At 39.9% G+C, this 18,560-nt stretch overlaps 1 protein-coding gene across 1 annotated transcript; it reads left to right on the plus strand.

Annotated features, from left to right (window-relative positions):
• The first annotated feature begins 1,002 nt into the window (after positions 1-1,002).
• Positions 1,003-3,841, plus strand: LOC119773842 (LIM domain transcription factor LMO4-B-like). Its single transcript, XM_038271023.1, has 5 exons — positions 1,003-1,377; positions 1,783-2,019; positions 2,123-2,210; positions 2,482-2,640; positions 3,505-3,841. Exons 2-5 carry the CDS (start codon positions 1,805-1,807, stop codon positions 3,511-3,513), a joined length of 471 nt encoding a protein of 156 aa, XP_038126951.1. The 5' UTR covers positions 1,003-1,377; positions 1,783-1,804; the 3' UTR covers positions 3,514-3,841.
• The last annotated feature ends 14,719 nt before the right edge of the window (positions 3,842-18,560 follow it).

Consider the following 18,560-nt stretch of genomic DNA (forward strand, 5'->3'; position numbering starts at 1 on the left):
AAAAATTTTCATAAAATTTTTTTCTCTTGGACATTGGAGTGGTGTATTTAAATGTTATAGAGCTAAACATGTTAAGTTTTTTTTTTTTTTTCCAAGCACACAACAGTTTAAAGCAAAGTTTAGTTTGAAAAGAATGTGCAGAAAGGATTGAGAAGCATGTTAACACGGTAATGTAGGCTTGAGTTCATTATCTGACGCATGCATATACACACCAGGAACCTGTAAACTTACTGAATTACAAAAACATTTTCTAAAAACAAACGTGTTTCATTTATATATATATACAAAAAAATTAATATAAGGAACTATATTTATCAAACATTATACTGGGCAAGTAAAAAGTGTTTCTGGGCAAATGAAATGTGAAATCCACTTTGCCCGAATCCTTAACGTCAACCCCTGATTGGTAACCCCACCTCCTGCTCTCCTCTATCTTGTCTGCTGTCATGATTCATGCAGCTATTATTTCATCCAAATGAAAAATGGAGAACAGATAAGCAGATCATGGCGTGTCTACAGTGAAAAGAAGGACTGGGTTATTTACTTTTGCCGTCGCCTTTTTGGAAACACAGGAAGGAGCAATCAGCTAAGTGAGTTTAGTGCTTGGAAAAAAATATTTAATTCCTTTTGAGACAGCATAAAAAGTCAGAGTAGAAAAAAAGAGTACAAAACATAGAGAGGAAAACAAGAAGAAAGGGACAAGAAGAGAGGGACAAAACGTAGATAAATAATATATTCATCTACGTCAAATTTAATTCTATTATGATTTCTTTATCTGTATAATTGGTCTGTTTTATGTGTTGTCTTCTCAATTCATAGGGCCCCCCTGCCTGTCTTTGCCTAGAGCTCTAAATTTCCTAAATCCGCCCCTGAAATCTACATATAGCAATGGGCTACTATAAGCCAATAAACCGTTTCTACTCGAGACACGCCTCCGGACTTCTCATTGGCTGCGGCGTTCCCCCGATCTCCTCCTCTTGGTACTTTAAACAGCCCCTTTCGTAATTTGATGAATCGAGTCGCTGTCAGATGCGCTGAAGGGAGCAGCCTGTTGAAGACAGACAGCTGTAACAGAGGAGAAAGCACCGGGATGGTTCCTCCACGCATCTACTTCTAGTCGGCAGAGCCGATTGCCGAGGAGAAGCTGTACCCTGGCAGCAGTGCTGTCCTGCATTTAACGCCGCCGTCTTGTGCTTTTATATATATATTTATTGACACATAAATTTTTATTTTATTTTTTTACCTTTTAAACCTTTTTTAATGGATGCAGTGGATTTGGTATTTAAGAGCGCCGTACCTTTGACTGTACCAAGAGCTCTCTGAATACTTTTCTTTGTAAAGTTGTGACCGAAGGAGGAAACGCTTTGTCCTAATAAGGTAACGCGTCTCTTTCTTGCTTTCAGTCCTCGCGCGCATTCCAGCGTGCAGCCTTATGGCAACAGCCTTTTCTGTGAGCTCGCGCTCCATTTAGCTTCAACATTTCTGTACATTTTTCCTACATTTCATAGCTACAAATAGGTATCATAAAATGAGAATACAAACAATCCATTGTTCTGTATCTTTTCTTTGCATAGCATCCTTTCCCATTTAATATAACACCAAGTACCCAAAGCTGTACCAGTATGTAAAGTTTAGGTGAACTTGTCACAAGTGGGATGCCAGTCTTATGGAACATGGTAATGTTAAAGCTTTAATAATGTAATGTTAATGCCTTAATACTAGCTGTCAGTTGAAGAAATTCCCCAAATCAAAACATGTTTGAACTCTTGCCTCTCCTTCCAGGAGCCTGGGGGCCCCCGTCAGGATGGTGAGCAACCAAGCATCCGGTGTACCACCAGCACCCGGGTCCTGTGCTGGATGTGGGGGGAAGATCGCTGACCGCTTTCTGCTCTTCTCTATGGAGCGCTACTGGCACACACGCTGCCTCAAATGTTCCTGCTGCCAGGCCCAGCTGGGGGACATCGGCACCACCTGCTACAGCAAAGGGGGCATGATTCTGTGTCGCAGTGACTACATCAAGTGAGGAGGTGTAGAAGGCGGCAGAGGAACCGATGCTGCCTATTATGGTTGATTAATCAGTGGTATAGGCTGAGCAAAGCATTGCTTGTTTTTCTGTCTTCAGGCTCTTTGGGGCATGCAGCGCATGTGGCCAACCAATCCCAGCAAACGAGATGGTGATGAGGGCACAGGGGAATGTCTACCACATTAAGGTATAACCCAATCAGTACTATGTAGCAGACATATTTAGTATGAACACAAAAGGAGCTCCTTTTCCCCCAGAAAGTCTAAGTTTTAGGCAGTCTTTCTTAAAATGTTTTATTGACCATCTATTGATGTCTGACTTGGGTGTTCTCGCTATCTATGTGAAACTTAGCCAGTTGGTTTTAATTAAAGTAAAAACCTAATGAAGGTTAGTTTATAGACCATGCTGCTGATATTTTTAGTCATTCATGGGCTTTGTTTTATTCTACTCCCCTGCAGTGTTTCAGCTGTGCCACCTGTAGAAACAGACTAATTCCCGGGGATCGCTTCCATTACATCAATGGTACAATCTTCTGCGAACATGACAGGCCCGCCACTGCTTTGCACAACAGCCACCTGGCTCCACTTCAGAGCAGCTCCGTGCTGACAGACCAGAAGGTAAATAAAAGGGTTGTTGAGATCATTTTCCAGAACCATGCATCAAGAGAAAAGGAAAAGAAACAAATTAATTGTTAGCAAAAAATAGTCAGTCAACTGCAAGTTTTTACAATTAACCGGGAATAAAAAATAAATAATAAATAACTTTGCAAAATAAAACCAGAAAAGCTAGAAAAAAATGACACTTTACTGCTATGCATTCTTCAAATCATATATTTCAAGACAAACAAGACAAAAGTAAACACTGTTACAATCTGACATAATGTTGCTGTTTAGCTAAAAAGAAAGCCTTTATTTGTAAATATGGTTTGCTGGTCATATGTCCCTTTTGGCATTTTGATCTACAGTATTTAGTGTTTTTATTGCACTTCATTTTTCTTGTCTGAAAGCTGGTACATCACACATGTTCCTATGCTAATCTTTGGTTTAATCATGGTTCATTTAAGTCAGAGGGCCTGAAAAATAATCTAAAACGTTCCAAACATTAGGTGCTTAGAAAATGGTTTCTTTAAAGTAACAAATCATGGAAAATATGGATAAAATAGATGCAGAGGGTACACAATTGGGAATGTGATGAAGTGAATATTAAAGTTAGAAATCAGAATACTTGGTTACTAAAGTTTCTTGGAAACTGCTTTAAAGGCAATGTGTGTACATAGTCATGCCTTGAGCTTCAGATTTACTTTTAAATTAGTTTTCTCAAATTTAGTTTGCCTTTTTCTTTTAGGATTCAGCTGTGGTTTTTTTTCGTTATATTTATTGACTTTCCAATCAAAGAGCTATAAAGATTTAAAGTACTGCATGTGTTGTAGCACTGATCCTTTTTCTAAATCTAGCTCCTTCTTTTTCCTCTCTCATCTACAGGTATGTTAAGTGGGAAGAGTCCTGAGTTTCCCAGCTTCACCTCCACTCTGTATTATTCCTCGACTGCTATTTTTGCTGTTGTTATAGTTGTTGTATTGAAGCCTTATTACTGCCCTTCAATTTCACTTTTCTCAGCGAGGCTCCAGTTTATTCTAAGGATACTCTTCCCTTGCTATTTCAGAGGTTTTCTATACCAGGATACCCACTCTGTTCGCACTCAATGTAAGCAGCAGCCTGTGCAAAGGCTTCAGACTGTATGTGAACTGCAATGGCAAAAAACTTCCCTTACAAGACTGAGCAAACTTGGAGGACAATGGTGACTCAAAAAAAAAAAAAAGCAGTATGAACTGAAGACACCACTGCTGAAATTTAATAGACTGATTTGAACTGAATTTTGTTTTGTTTTTCTCATTTGTTTCTTTTAAAAACCTTTCTTACTAATCATGAGATCCAGACACTGATAATAGCATCTAAGATGTCAATACCTGAAAATGATTAGTTACAGAGAGCCATTCAATTATCTAATAATGCAGGGCTGTGTTCATGTTTAACAGCTCATCATCCACGCTTGAACTCGATGGTTTGATTGTTTTTTTTTTTTCTAATATACAGTTTCTTGATCAGATGCCTGAGTTATGTAATTATGAGTGATGGGGTAGAGTGTGTGGGTATCAAAACTAAATCCTATTAAAACAACGTTTCTGTAAAATGTCACAAAGCAACTCGAGGTCATTGCAGCATTAGTGACGCATAGTGTTGCATGGTACCTGGCATGTTTTTTTTTCTCGCTGTCTTCTCTCTCTCTCCTTCTTTAGCCCTGTATGGTGAAAACATGCCTGATTACCCCGAGGAATGGATTTAGGGGGCTTGGGCTCTGACCATTTACAGAAACAATTAAGCATGAGCCCTGTATCTGTGCTACTTTAGCTCCTTGGAGCCTAAACGTGGGGCATATGCTTTGTGGCTGACTGGCTGGCTCACTCTAATAAAGCTTAATCGGAAAGAGTACTAATTAAAGGGGAGTGCCCCCCCTTAACATCACGGGCATTTAAAACAATCTAATGTATTTACTTTTTAATCTTGTTTCAATTAGAGCTGCCATACAGGCTGGCTTGTTTCCTAGCATAGTGCCTTTGGTCTGTGCCACACTGCATGACTTCTGGAAACCCCATTTTTTTGAGCTGCATCAATTTAATTTGACCTCTGGTGCTTTTTAAAAGTTGGGTTCAGATGTTAAACCCTCAGCATCCCATTTAAGGTTGTTAGCTAATTTTTTTATGTGATAGCAGCAGCAGTCAAGAACGCTGTGAGCAGGAAACAAGTGATAGCATCTGCTCTACTTTCACACCTTGCCTGGGTGCCATCAAGCTACCTCTAATGCGCTTAGCTATTTCAAACCGTCCCACTTGCTATGGTCTAAGCTGATGCTGCATCAATTATTTATTCCACGTCTGATCAAGAAGCGTCAAGCAAATTCATTAACGTATGCAAATGATCACAATTACAATTATCTTTGTATCGTGATGGTTAAGGAATAAAACCTCGACACACTCCTGAGTCTCAGCACACCACAAGTTACACTTTGCATTCAAACTAATCAAGCATCATCTGCCTTCTCCTAATTAGTCAGACCGTTTTCACATGCCAATTAGCAGGTCTCATGAAAAAGCACTTTGCCATGAGGCGTTGTCTTTTATCAGAGCTTCAGCAGGTGTGTGGCTCTCAATGTAGCCTGTGTCATAGGAAAGTGTTTATTCATGCTAATTAAGCATATTAACACATGCATGAGTGTAATTGCCGAAGCTCCTTCACCTCACACCGCTTGAAGACTCAGGAAGGTGCCGTAATATTTTTATGTGCTTATGATAAGCCTTACCTTTTTTCCTAGTCATCCCTGTGATGCAGAACTGTGATGTTTGCCTGTAAGTGGAAAGGTCCAAGCTATGGTGTTTAGAAAAAAACTGCCCTGCCCGACTTTCACTTCTTCCTTTTTGTGATTAAAAAGAGTTTTCACACTAGATGTCAAACAAATAAAACAGCCTGTTTTGTTAATGAATGTACAAAGCAATGTGTTTATTATAAAATCACTGAACATATAGTCTGTTAGATTAATCTCTGTTGTTTTTTTATTTCATTAAAACTACTGAATGACAGGTTAATATGTCAGCTTGTATAAAAGCTTAGCTAATAGCACCTGAAGTCATACTAAGCTCATTAAATCTACATTTAATCATGAAGTAAGACCCAAAGATCACAGTTTCAAGGTTTAGCTCTGTAAACTAATCTTTGTCCCTACAGAGGTTACTCCAAACAACTTTTCAGCATCCTTTCATATTTGTTTTATTATTATTGGTTTATATTTTGGTACACAGTTGGAAAATTCAGAGGTAAGGAATAAGTATCATGTTTTACATTAGTTAGTAAAACTATATATATATATATATATATATATATATATATAGGAGAATAAACCAGGTGTTCTCCACCAACCCATCCAAAGTGTACTCACAGTGGCAGGGTAATTCAAGATCACATCCACCCAGGGCTGAGACTGAACAGTACTGGAGAAACATATGGGAGAAGATGGCATCCCACAACACCAATGCTCAGTGGCTGGAAGATCTAAGAACAGATCACAGCAATCTCCCAGAACAAGAACCAGTAACCATTACAACGGCAGATGTCCGAGAAAGAGCGGCAGTTATGAAGAGCTGGACAGCACCAGGCCCTGACATGATCCACACCTACTGGCTGAAAAAACTAACCGCACTTCATGCACGCCTCGCAGCACAAATGAACCAACTGCTGATGGATGGGACCCACCCAGAATGGCTAACCCAAGGACGGACAATCCTGATCATGAAGGATCCGCAGAAGGGAACAACCCCATCCAACTACCGGCCAATAACTTGCCTATGTACAACATGGAAGCTCCTGTCAGGCATCATAGCGGCTAAGATGAATAGGCACATGGCTCAATACATGCACCCTGCCCAGAAGGGAATAGGAAGCAACACCAGAGGAGCCAAGCACCAGCTACTAGTGGATAGAGCAGTCACCCGAGACTGTAAGACCAGGCAGACAAATCTGTGCACTGCCTGGATTGACTATAAGAAAGCCTATGACTCAATGCCACATACATGGATACTGGAATGCCTGGAAATGTACAAGATCAACAGGACTCTAATAGCCTTCATCAAGAACTCAATGAAGCTGTGGAAAACAAGTCTGGAAGCCAATGCAAAGCCAATAGCACAAGTCACCATCAAGTGCAGCATATACCAAGGCGATGCACTATCCCCGCTGCTGTTCTGCATAGGCCTTAACCCCCTCAGCCAGATCATCACAAAGACTGGCTACGGATACCAATTCCGAAGCGGAACAATCATCAGTCACCTCCTCTACATGGATGACATCAGGCTGTATGCCAGGAGTGAGCGAGACATCGACTCACTGATCCACACTACCAGGATCTACAGCAACGACATTGGGATGTCATTCGGACTGGACAAGTGCGGTCGCATGGTCTCAAAGAGAGGGAAGATGATCAGAACCGAGGGGGTTGAACTACCAGAAGGCCTCATAACAGATGTTCAGGACAGCTACAAATACCTTGGGGTGCCACAGGCTAACGGAAACCACGAGGAGATGGCAAGAAAGACTGCCACAGCTAAATACCTACAAAGAGTAAGGCAGGTCCTGAAAAGTCAGCTGAATGGGAAAAACAAGATCCAAGCCATCAACACATATGCCCTACCAGTCATCAGATACCCCGCTGGCATAATAAACTGGCCAAAGGAGGAGATAGAGGCTACTGACATCAAGACGAGAAAGCTCCTCACAATGCATGGAGGGTTCCACCCCAAATCCAGCACTCTGAGACTGTACACCAAGCGTAGCGAGGGAGGCCGAGGGCTAGTGAGTGTCAAGACCACTGTCCAGGATGAAACAACTAAGATCCAGGAGTACATCAGAAAGATGGCCCCCAAAGACAAATGGCTTGGTGAGTACCTCAGGCAGGAGAAAACCGAAAGTGAGGACAAGAAAGAGGAAGGAGAACCATCATGGAGGGACAAGCCGCTGCACGGCGTATACCACAGACAAATAGAAGAAGTGGCTGACATCAAAAAATCCTACCAGTGGCTGGAAAAGGCTGGACTGAAGGACAGCACAGAGGCACTAATCATGGCAGCACAAGAACAGGCACTCAGTACAAGATCAATAGAGGCCAGGGTCTACCACTCCAGGCAGGACCCCCGATGCAGACTGTGCAAAGATGCCCCTGAAACAATACAGCACATAACAGCGGGGTGTAAAATGCAGGCAGGAAGTGCATACATGGAACGCCACAACCAGGTAGCTGTCATAGTGTACAGGAACATCTGCCATGAGTATGGGCTGGAAGTCCCAAGGTCAAAATGGAAGACACCTCCTAAGGTAGTTGAGAATGACCGAGCTAAGATCCTATGGGACTTCAAGATCCAGACTGACAAACAGGTGATGGCTAACCAACCAGACATCGTGTTGATCGACAAACAGCAGAAGAAGGCAGTAGTGATAGATGTGGCAATCCCAAGCGACAGCAACATCAAGAAGAAAGAACACGAGAAGCTTGAGAAATACCAAGGACTGAAGGAGGAGCTAGAAAAGATGTGGAAAGTAAGAGCAGCAGTGGTGCCAGTGGTAATTGGAGCACTAGGGGCTGTGACCCCCAAACTGGGAGAGTGGCTACAGCAGATTCCAGGTAAAACATCAGAGGTCTCTGTCCAGAAGAGCGCAGTCCTAGGAACAGCTAAGATACTGCGCAGAACCCTCAAACTCCCAGGCCTCTGGTAGAGGACCCGAGCTTGAGGAATACACATACCACCCCACGAGGGGTGAGAAAACAGTTTTTTTTTTTTTTTATATATATATATATATATATATATATATATATATATATATATATATATATATATATATATATATATATATATATAATATATATATATATATATATATATATATATATATATATTATTAAACCAGCTATCTCTCAATGATGTAAACTATTTTAATGTCTTTCAGCTTAGCTTTAGCACTGTATTTGGTTCATTTCAGCTTCATGATTCGAGCAAAACTGATAATGTAAGTCATTTTCTTGTTGCTTAAAGTTTATACAAATAATTAAATGATAAATACTTGAGTAATCATACTATAGCAAGTCGGACACCATACCACAACAGCTGCTCATGAACAACAGAAAAATGTAGGGATCGTGACTTATGCCAAATTATAACTCAAAGTATCTGCAGTTTCTTCTAGCATGATGTTCTTCAGTGTTGGCCAATGGCAAAGAAAAAAAAAACTGTCTACCAGTGCATAACTGTGCATTTGAAGCAATTTAGGTGTCAAAATTGAGAAATGTATTTGACATGCGGAAAATAAATGATAAATAGGTAAAGGGAGACAGTGATGTAGTTACTCCTAGAACCAGAATGTTGTTGGTTTGAGCCCCGGCTCAGTCCATCTCAGTTTATGTTCTTGGACTGGACGCTTTGCCCGCATTGACTTATAATTGTGATCAGAGGGCCTAGTGGAACCTGTGTACTGCAGTCTTTCTTCTGCCCCATAGCAGCTGTGGCTGTTTTTTTTTATCACCATCAAGGTGCAAATAACTGAATATAGAGAAATGTTTTGGAGTTCCTTAGCCTGGAAAGTCACAATACAAGTTCAGGCAGTTTAAAGGCCTGAGGCCTTTAACCTGAGAGTAGTGGGGTTTCCAGTGGGACACTTGGCTTAAGAGGAGAAAAATGCAACTGAGCGGAGACCAAATGATGCAACTAAAAAACACCTGACAGGGGATTGTTTTTTCCCATGCCGAATGCTGACAGAAAGGGCTCATCCAAAGCTTGCCCCATTCTTTGAAACCTCCATCCAGCTCGTATTATACTACTGAAAGAACCTGTTTTCAGCTCTTGAAAAAACTTATCAAGCTGTTCCAGCTATTTGTTAGCTTAAAAGTCTAAATCACCAGATGATTGCAAAACAGCTACCATAGTGTGTTAAATGTTCAGAGTTATCTTTGAAGAGACCCAGAACCCAAAAGCTGTGTTACTTACCGGTTTTTGTGTGGTAGTGAAACATGAAACAGTTTTAGAACATAAAGGAACTGAGCTATTGCAGCAATAATTTACAGCAGAGGAACAGGATGAGAGAGAAAGCGACTTTTTAACGCTGAGCCTCATTCAGGAATGTCATGGAGGGAGAGGGAGAAAAGTTCTCCTGGCCAATCAGAACACTTTGAATAATTAAAGTGATCGGCTTAATTAGCTCAATTACGTTAATTTGACCACGGAACATAGCCATATGGTGAAAGGAAACAAAAGAGGGGGGAACTAATTAAAAGTAAAATAATGAGGATTTTAATTAACTGGCTCCCCAGACAGCAGAGCGCAGGGATCAGGAGCCTGCTACCATAATTAAAGTGCTGTAACGCTGGCAACATCTCTCCTCTCTTTCTCATATCAGTGAGGGCTCTATCCATCTAATTAAATCTGTAAATAAATTAGCAACATTGAGGGTTCCTGCTTGACTTAACACCGCCTGCTACCCACCTCCCCGCCCTCCCAATAACACACTCACCTTACTCTGAGCACACAATGCCACTTATATGGAGTCAAAACCAAGGCTAACGTTTGCCATTAACAAAGATGTGCATGGATGTGTGCGTGGGTGTGTGTGCTTTGTCTGTGCGAGTGGTTGCTTATATTTGTTGCCTTTGCAGGATATTTTGGAAACCCTGTAGGTGCAGGAGACAATGGTTACCAAAGCAGATGTGATTTCTCTCATCTTTCTGTTTTTCACCCAAGCAAACATGCCTCATGTCTGATTCTTCTTCTCTGGTTTTCGACCCAGCATACATTGCCATGTTGAGCCTTCTAGCTGTCACATACAATTCTCTCTCCCATTGTTAGTCACAGGGGCGGATTTAGGAAATTTGGGGCTGTAGGCAAAGACAGCCATGGGGCCCTCTGAATTGAATAGAGAAGTGATAATACAGACCCATTATAGTGATACAGAAATTCAATAGAATAGACAAACATTAATTACTAAATTTTAACTGCCCTTAATAATGGTTTTTTAAGATATCTGAAAGGATATGTCTAGGGGAAAATAACATTTCAAGATATCTTTAATCATACTGTGGAGAGTCAAAATGCATTTTGAGATATGTCAAATTACATCATTTGATTTGTCATTTAAAGTCTCACACATCCGGAAATATAATCAAGATATTTTAGGTAATTTGGACTAGTTAAAACTATATTTTTTTATTATCTGAGCCCCCTAGTGCTGTAACTGAGCTGTCCTTACAGTTGCCTGCAGAATTCTGTGTTTCTGCGATGGTGCTGGTTCTTCTTGACAAAGTTGTGTCAAAATGCCACAATATAGAAAGAACTCAGCAATATGGGATGTGCGGAGAACAAAAACTTTGTGAACTCTAAGACTGCTTCAGAAATCTGTCATGAATTGCTGCGGGGAAGTTGGCTAGAAGCTGGATATTCAAGCTCCGCTGAGTTAGTGTCACCTATCTTACAGTCGATCCGATTCAGGAGCTCAGACTTCGGCCAGCCGTTCTCTATTACTCCGTTTTCTTACTGGCGGTGGTTCTTTTAGGGAACACCAACAAATTTCTTAAATAAGCTCTCTTAAGAAATAAGAGTAAATCCCTTGTCTCCTGACCAGCTGAAACAAAGGGTAAATCCTGCTCCTTGATTACATAAATGAGAAACACCCATTTCAATTTAATTACAAGTTTCATTCAAGTTCATATTTTTCCTTTTTTTTGTGGTCAAAATTAAGAATTTTTTTTCAATAGCTTCTCTTCTCTGCTTCTCTCATCTCTTTGCCAGTGTTGCCAACTCCCCAGCAGTAAGACCACTAATGGCTGCCCTAAAAGGCGCTATAAGGCGCCAGATGACATCATCACCCAATTTGCATATTTCATATCATCCAGTTGTAGGAGATTCAGAATCCCTGCAATTTTTCTTTCTTTTGATCTATCAAAGCGGTGCAGAAAGAGGCAAGTAAATAAAATACATATAATTCAGCCATTTAGTTCCATACTCCATGCCAGTTATTGTCCGTAATTCACAATTAGTTGTTTGCCAATCAACGAAAAAAAAACAAAAAAACTTAGGAAGAAGAAAACAGTGATGAAGAGACAGGAGGAGAATGGGTCAGAAAGAATGGTCAGAAAATGGAGGGATGGTTTTATACATGAGTTTGTAACCTTGAGCGAGATTATTTCCTTGACCTATAACCTTGAGTGAATTTCATTTACAATCTGGATTCGAAGTTTAAAGGTCCTCTCTCTTTCTCTCGCCCAGTGCAGTGTGCAGGCAGCCTGCCCTGCATGAATCATGACAACAGACAAAATAGAGTAGACCAGGAGGCGAGGTTACAAATCTATTCGGTCTGGAGAGCAGAGTTTGACACTTTTATATATTGTCGCCAAAGTCTCCAGTAACATAAAAAAAGCTGCTAGATTTGGCTCTTTTTTGAAATAAAAGCGCTAGAGGGGTCTGAAAAATTGCTAAAATAGCCCCCCCCCCCCCAAAAGCGTTAAGTTGGCAACACAGCTCTACGCACCATTTCTTTTCAAATGGTTTGTTGCTGTCTGTTTGTTTGTCACTTTCTGCACTTTTGTATGCAGGAAATGGACTAATCCAATGTGGTGGAAACTGAAGACCCTGAGACACACCTAATATAAGCATTCTGATTGCATTTAACGAGAGGATTATTATCAACAAACCTAATTTATGTGCACAAACTCGTAAAAGCTGTATTAACCATGCATGAAAACGGAATTTTATGGGGCCCCCAGGAACTTGGCAAATCTGCCCCTGCTTTTAGTCACAAGGCTCATGGCTTTTTTTGTCTCCACACTCCAGAAAAGTAATCTACCTTGTTTCAATTTCTGTCTCTTTTACAAATCAGGCTTAAAAAATTGGAAGGCAACCGGATGTTTGCTCTTTTTTAAAAAAAAATGCTTCAACACCTATCCATGAGTTTTTTCTCATGCTGATATCTATACTTAGGGTGGACTGCTGATGTATTTAAGCAGCATGGAGGTCCATCCTTCTGAACACATTCCAAGTCAGATGCCAATTATGATGGGAATGCTTATGTAATTTTTTTTGGCATGAGTTTCATGACTGAATTGTAAATGCGTTGAAGATGAAACTGCAATCCTCCCCTTCTGTTCAGTGATGGCTTTTCTCTTTTCACAAAAATGGCTTTCTTCACCCCTCTTTCAAACCATTTGTCCTCGGTCCAAACATCTGAACATTTTGATCTTTAAAGATGTGCCCATTTTTCTTGAGGTGCAAGAGTACGCCTGTATCTTGCTCAGAATTACTTACCCTGTGTAATTTCCCAATACCGGAGCATAACTCAAATGGGTATTTGGACCTGGTCTGAGACAGTACTCAACCCAACTGAACACTTTGGTTGAATAAAAGCAGAGATGCAGAGCTGGTGTTCTGTCAGATGACCATACCCGGTCAGACCATCAAATCCATAGTCAATACCCGTTTATCCCTTTAGTTTTGTATGAAAAATAGACTTTACACTACCTCAATGGGCGTTATCCCTTTATTCATGCACAAAAAAAAATATTTAATTACTTAAATTTAGGTGTTGAAGCGTATGGCTTCAAATAAAACAAAAAAAAAGTTTTTTTTTTGTACATGACTAAAAGATTACACACCTGTTGAGTTAATTTAAAGTCTATTTTTTATACAAAACTAATGGAATAAATGCAAATCTGATGTCTTGTGCATGTGTATTGACTATGGGTATGCTGGTCTGACGGGGTATGCATATCTGACAGAATACCGGCCATCTTTGTTATCATCAGTCAACACCCTCACAATTGCACTTGTTGATGAAGAGTAAAAGAATGCAATAAACACATTTCTTTTTGCTTGGCCAGCCTTTCCGGAAGACCTGAAGCTTTTGTAGATGCACTTGAAAAACACTTGACAATATCATATTGAACCCAATAATTAAGAAAGGGATGTCACTTAAGTTCATATGCAAGTCAAGGCAGGTGAGTGAATACTTTGGTTACCCCCTTAGCTCCCAACGCCCAGCCCAGGTGATTCTAAACTCCACAATCACCAATGACTAATAATTTGTCATCAAATGAAAATTGATAATTTTCACTTTTTATCTTGTTTTTGTCTAATGGCATTTCAAAACACGTTCTATCCTGGCATAAATGGCCTCATTCTGTTCGTAGCGCTCCACAAAAAAGTAATATCAGGTTGTATTTTCCATAAATTAAAATCACATGTAATAATCGACCAAACCTAATTTTTCCCCATGAAGAAGTACAAATAAAGAAAAACCTTTTTTTTCTGTTTTTAAGTAGAAATGTCTAACATTTTAGATTATCTATCTTAAGTGGGCTTATTCAGCAATTTGTTTGCTCCGCAAACCAAGCATAAGTTCCTTTCTCAGAATCCAGAATACATCAGAAATGTCCAGCATGTGAAATGCGTCATTGTAAATGGAAATCCCCAAATCAGTGACATATTTTGTTAGCCAATGAGATACATTTTTTAAAGAAGTGTTGAAAGTGTAGGAGTGGGCTGAAAAGATTGTGCTTATTGATGTGCGTAAAGAGGGAGAGGACAGAAAGCATAGTCAAAATACTGAAAGCTGATGTAAAATATCACAAAATAACATGCTTGAATGAATATTAATGAATAGCTTGATGTAGAAAAGTGTGTTTATTGTTAAATTTAGACATAAAAAAATCAAATAATCCAGTTTTGCACTTTTGGTCCTAATTAAGATCAATTGTTGGACCTTGTGCTTACAAAAGGGTCACAGTTTCACGATGCTTATGACTATAGAAACAAGTGTACTCAGTTGAAGAGGTCAACTATGAATTATACCCAAGATACAGAATATTAAAAATAGCATACTTTTATGCAAGAGAAAAAAAATAAATAATTTTGGAAATGTTTAAAGTTATCATACTGGGAGCTCAAATTATGTAAAATGTACAGAGTACCAAAACTATAAGACAAGGGTGTAACTTTATGATAAAAGTTGGTGGGGACGCTCTAAGGGTGGATGCTGATGGATCTACAACTACTCAACCCGAACACTTTTAATAGGGTTTATATTTTCCAAAAAATGAGCTCAAACATATATTTATTGAATGCTTTATTATTGTTCAGAACACAAGAGAACCACAATACATTTGTGGTATTTACAGTTATAGACAGATGCCTGCCTTTAGTGCATTATTTCATAAAGGGCTCAAAAACATGAATGTATAGAAAATGACAAATAACAGCCGATACCGATGCCAACATTAATATATCCTGCATCCCTAGAATGGAAACAACTTCACTTCCATCAATCAATCCATGCATGGCTTCCCTTTAAGCTGCATCAGTGATTCTCCTCCTTCACAAGCAGCAAAATGAAATTTAGATATTTGACCCAATTGTCATTGACAGCCAAAGTTTATTTATTGAACCTTATATTTCAAAAATAATTTATACACTGATTTGTATTATTTGTGCTTTAATTCTTTTAATTTTAAGTCTATGTCCTGTGAGTCTGGCTGTCTCTGGGTTGCTGGCGCAGCTATTTCTGAGTCTCGTTGAGCTACAAAAGACAAAATTATATGTTGAATTTTATTATAGCATTGCACATTTGTCTTGTAAACTTGGAGATATATTTTATTGCATGTTGCATATCTCAGTAAATCTGTTTCACCTTTAAACCTGCAGCTGTCCCTAAATGTGTCTCTGCTCTGCTTAAAAACAGATTTATGAACCTGTCTACCAATATAATGATGCCAGAGAGAATCATTTTTAGGATCTCTAGGAGCTCTGCAGCCTGATTCTCTGTTCAATAATAAAACAACAGATATTTGTCAATTTTAATCTGTAACTCTGAGTATGGCCCTGAGAAGCCCATCTTTTTTTAACTTATATAAATGTATAATCTGTTGCCATTTTTAGCTGAAAAAGGACTGTATGTGTAACTAACTGATTATTCTGTGGCATTTCTGATTTTTTAACCAACCCGTCTCCTAACTTTTATTTAAACATATATCGGAGTAGCTGCGAATTTATGTTAAAATGATTTGCCATAAGGGTTCTGACGAAACTGACTGTATGTTAAAACGACTTGCCATATTCGATATCTCTTCTCATCCTCGTAGCTACTCTGCAGTGTCCCAAAGCTACAGATCCGATGATGTTTCACAGAGAGGTGGGACTCGAGAGCAGCGGCAGAGCAAGGAAAAAACACGGACAGAAAACGCTCTAACACAGACAGCTGCAGCTGAGCCCAGTTACTGTTGGCTGAAGTAAATCAGCGGAAATTATTGGTAGGGACTGTCCCCTCCATGCCCAAAGTTGGTGGGGACATGTCCCAGACATGGGCAATATGGAGTCAACAAGTCATCTCCATGTCATGTATTGGTTCTACCCAGCCGCTGAAGCAGGTGAGTCTAATCTTCACCGTGAATTAACCTGTGCAGATTGGACTCACCTGGCTAATTGGCTGGGTAGAACCAATACATGATATGGAGATGACTTGTTGACTCCACATTGCCCATGTCTGACATGTCCACACCAGTCCTTCAGAAAGTTAAGCCAGTGTTGTAAGATCTTAGCTTTCCCTAGCATGTGGGATACATTTGGGTATGCAATTCATTTATGCAGAGGGTATAAAAGGTGGGAGCTAAGGGATAATATAGTGTAGTTATTTCCCTAAACTAATCCGAGTGCAAGAGCACTTGAAATGTCAGTTTGTTGTTCATATATTCATATAGTGTGTGTGTTTTGGGATTGGGGGCTGTGACGCTTGGCATTTCAGATAGAGATATCATAGCAGAGCAGGGTTTGGGAGAGCAGCACCATTACAGAGGCAGGTTGGGTGTTCAGTCTTACCATGTGAGTGATAAACTACTTGCTCTTTTGAATTGTATTTAACCCTGCTTTCAGACGTTTGCAGGGAAGTCATTCAGATGCACACTAGAACTTTAAATCGCTCGAACTCTGCTGACTCTGCTTTGTGACTGGTTTTCCGCTACTACATTGATAAGCTCTGTTGCCTTTGCCCTCTTCAGTGAAACGTTCCCAGCTTGGAAATGCCAGTATAGAGGTGAGGTCAGAGCTGAGTGGAACACTGCCGTACCTCCATGAACCACAGGGCAGCTCTTTTTCTTATCTCTACCCAAACACCTGCACAGCTGATGCAACAGGATGTGTGTTCTTTATATGTGAGGTGTGTGTTCACGTACACTTCTGGGGGGTTGGCAGAAGGGCAGGCCTGGTAGACGATATCTGCTTTTGTGATACTGCTTCATTTCAAGGATGTTTTTAATAAAGGCTACCAAACAGATACAACTCCTAAAGCTAGAACTTTGATCAGATCAGAATATCAAACATATATATATATATATATATATATATATATATATATATATATATATATATATATATATATACATATATATATATATATATATATATATATATGGGATGGAACGGTTCATGCGCTGCTCCTTTTTCTCATAGGCGAAGCGTGTACACTCCAGAGCAGAAGGTGGCGGTACTGTGACCAAAGCCAACCACCAGTAGTAAACAAGAAGAAGCAAAGCAGCGTAGCCGGGTGTAGCAGAAAAAAATCAGTTGTTGTGGAGAATTGTGTGGGTATGGCAAGTGGGAAAGACCAGGAGTTGGAAGAAGCGTAAGCAGCACTTTATAGGTCTGCTGTATGGGACCACTTTGCATTTAGAGTGACCTACGATGACGGCGGAAAGAAAGTTGTGGATAAAAGTGCAACAGTGTGCAAGCATTGTGCAACACGTTTTGTTCATGCTAACATCAACATGACCAACATGTCATGCTAACCCCGAAATCCCACATACTCCGTCAGCGCTCCAGACCGCCTACACAAAGCAAAGCCTACAGCCTCCGCTCCGCTCTGAGTTACTTGAAGATCGTAGACGGCATGCACGAGATGATTAAATTCAAAGCAGCAAAACATGCGGAAATGATCCAGGATTTCCACGGATCATTAAAAATAATTACAATTTATTAATTTTTTTTTTGTTTTTTTTCATTCATTTCATAAAATTTTATGGGATTTCGGTGTAACAATCAACATTTACCGAACCGAAAACCGTGACCACGAAACCGTGAACCGAACCGTGGATTTTGTGAACCGTTCCACCCCTAATATATATATATATATATAGATATATATAATCCAGCTTGCAGCAATCTGTGGTTTCATGTTTTGCTCTGCCTGTTTAACCTGCTGGCTCTGACCTCAGAGAAGAGAGGAGCAGCAAGAGAACCCTGTTTGCCAGCAGCAGTTGTTGCTTTTTTTTTTGTCTGGCAGGCCTCTGTGACCTGTGCTTTAATGCTGTAGGAAACCACTTTGCTGCCTCAAGAAGGTTCAGTTGATCTATTTTGGACTTAAGAGGGGTCCCTAATACCTCCTTGCACCTATGTGTATGCGAGCGCACAAACTTGGCAGTGGGTGTGTGTGGCTAAACAGGTTTGTGTGTCTTCTATAATTGTGTAAGCCAATGAGGAAATGATAAGCCTTGTGGAGCCAGACAGAAGACTCTTAAAGATGACGACATTGATAATGAAGGGAGGGTTCAGTATAGGCAGCCTCTCCTCCTCCAAAGGCACACGTACACTGAGAGAAGAATTCACTAAGGAGTGCAATCTCCTCCTGTTTTTGGCAGCTGTCTTGAACCAACCCTTTTTTACTCTGCTTTAGATTAAGAAAAATACAAATAAAAAATAAGAAACATGCTTATCAAGTCAAACAGATGGAAATAGTTTATATCCTTTGCATCAGGTCACAGGTGTGCTTTTCTTTTTCTTTGTTGCTATGTTTGATATTTCAAACCGATGACAAAGTCCTCAAAACCAAGGGGAATAAATTTGGAGACATAAGTAGAACCTTCTGGAAATTACATATCTGATCACTTGTAACAGTTTCTTAAAGAAGTTAAA

This window comes from Cyprinodon tularosa, unplaced genomic scaffold (genome assembly GCF_016077235.1).
Source record: "Cyprinodon tularosa strain WSP-4 unplaced genomic scaffold, ASM1607723v1 ctg789, whole genome shotgun sequence".
NCBI classification, from domain to species: domain Eukaryota; kingdom Metazoa; phylum Chordata; class Actinopteri; order Cyprinodontiformes; family Cyprinodontidae; genus Cyprinodon; species Cyprinodon tularosa.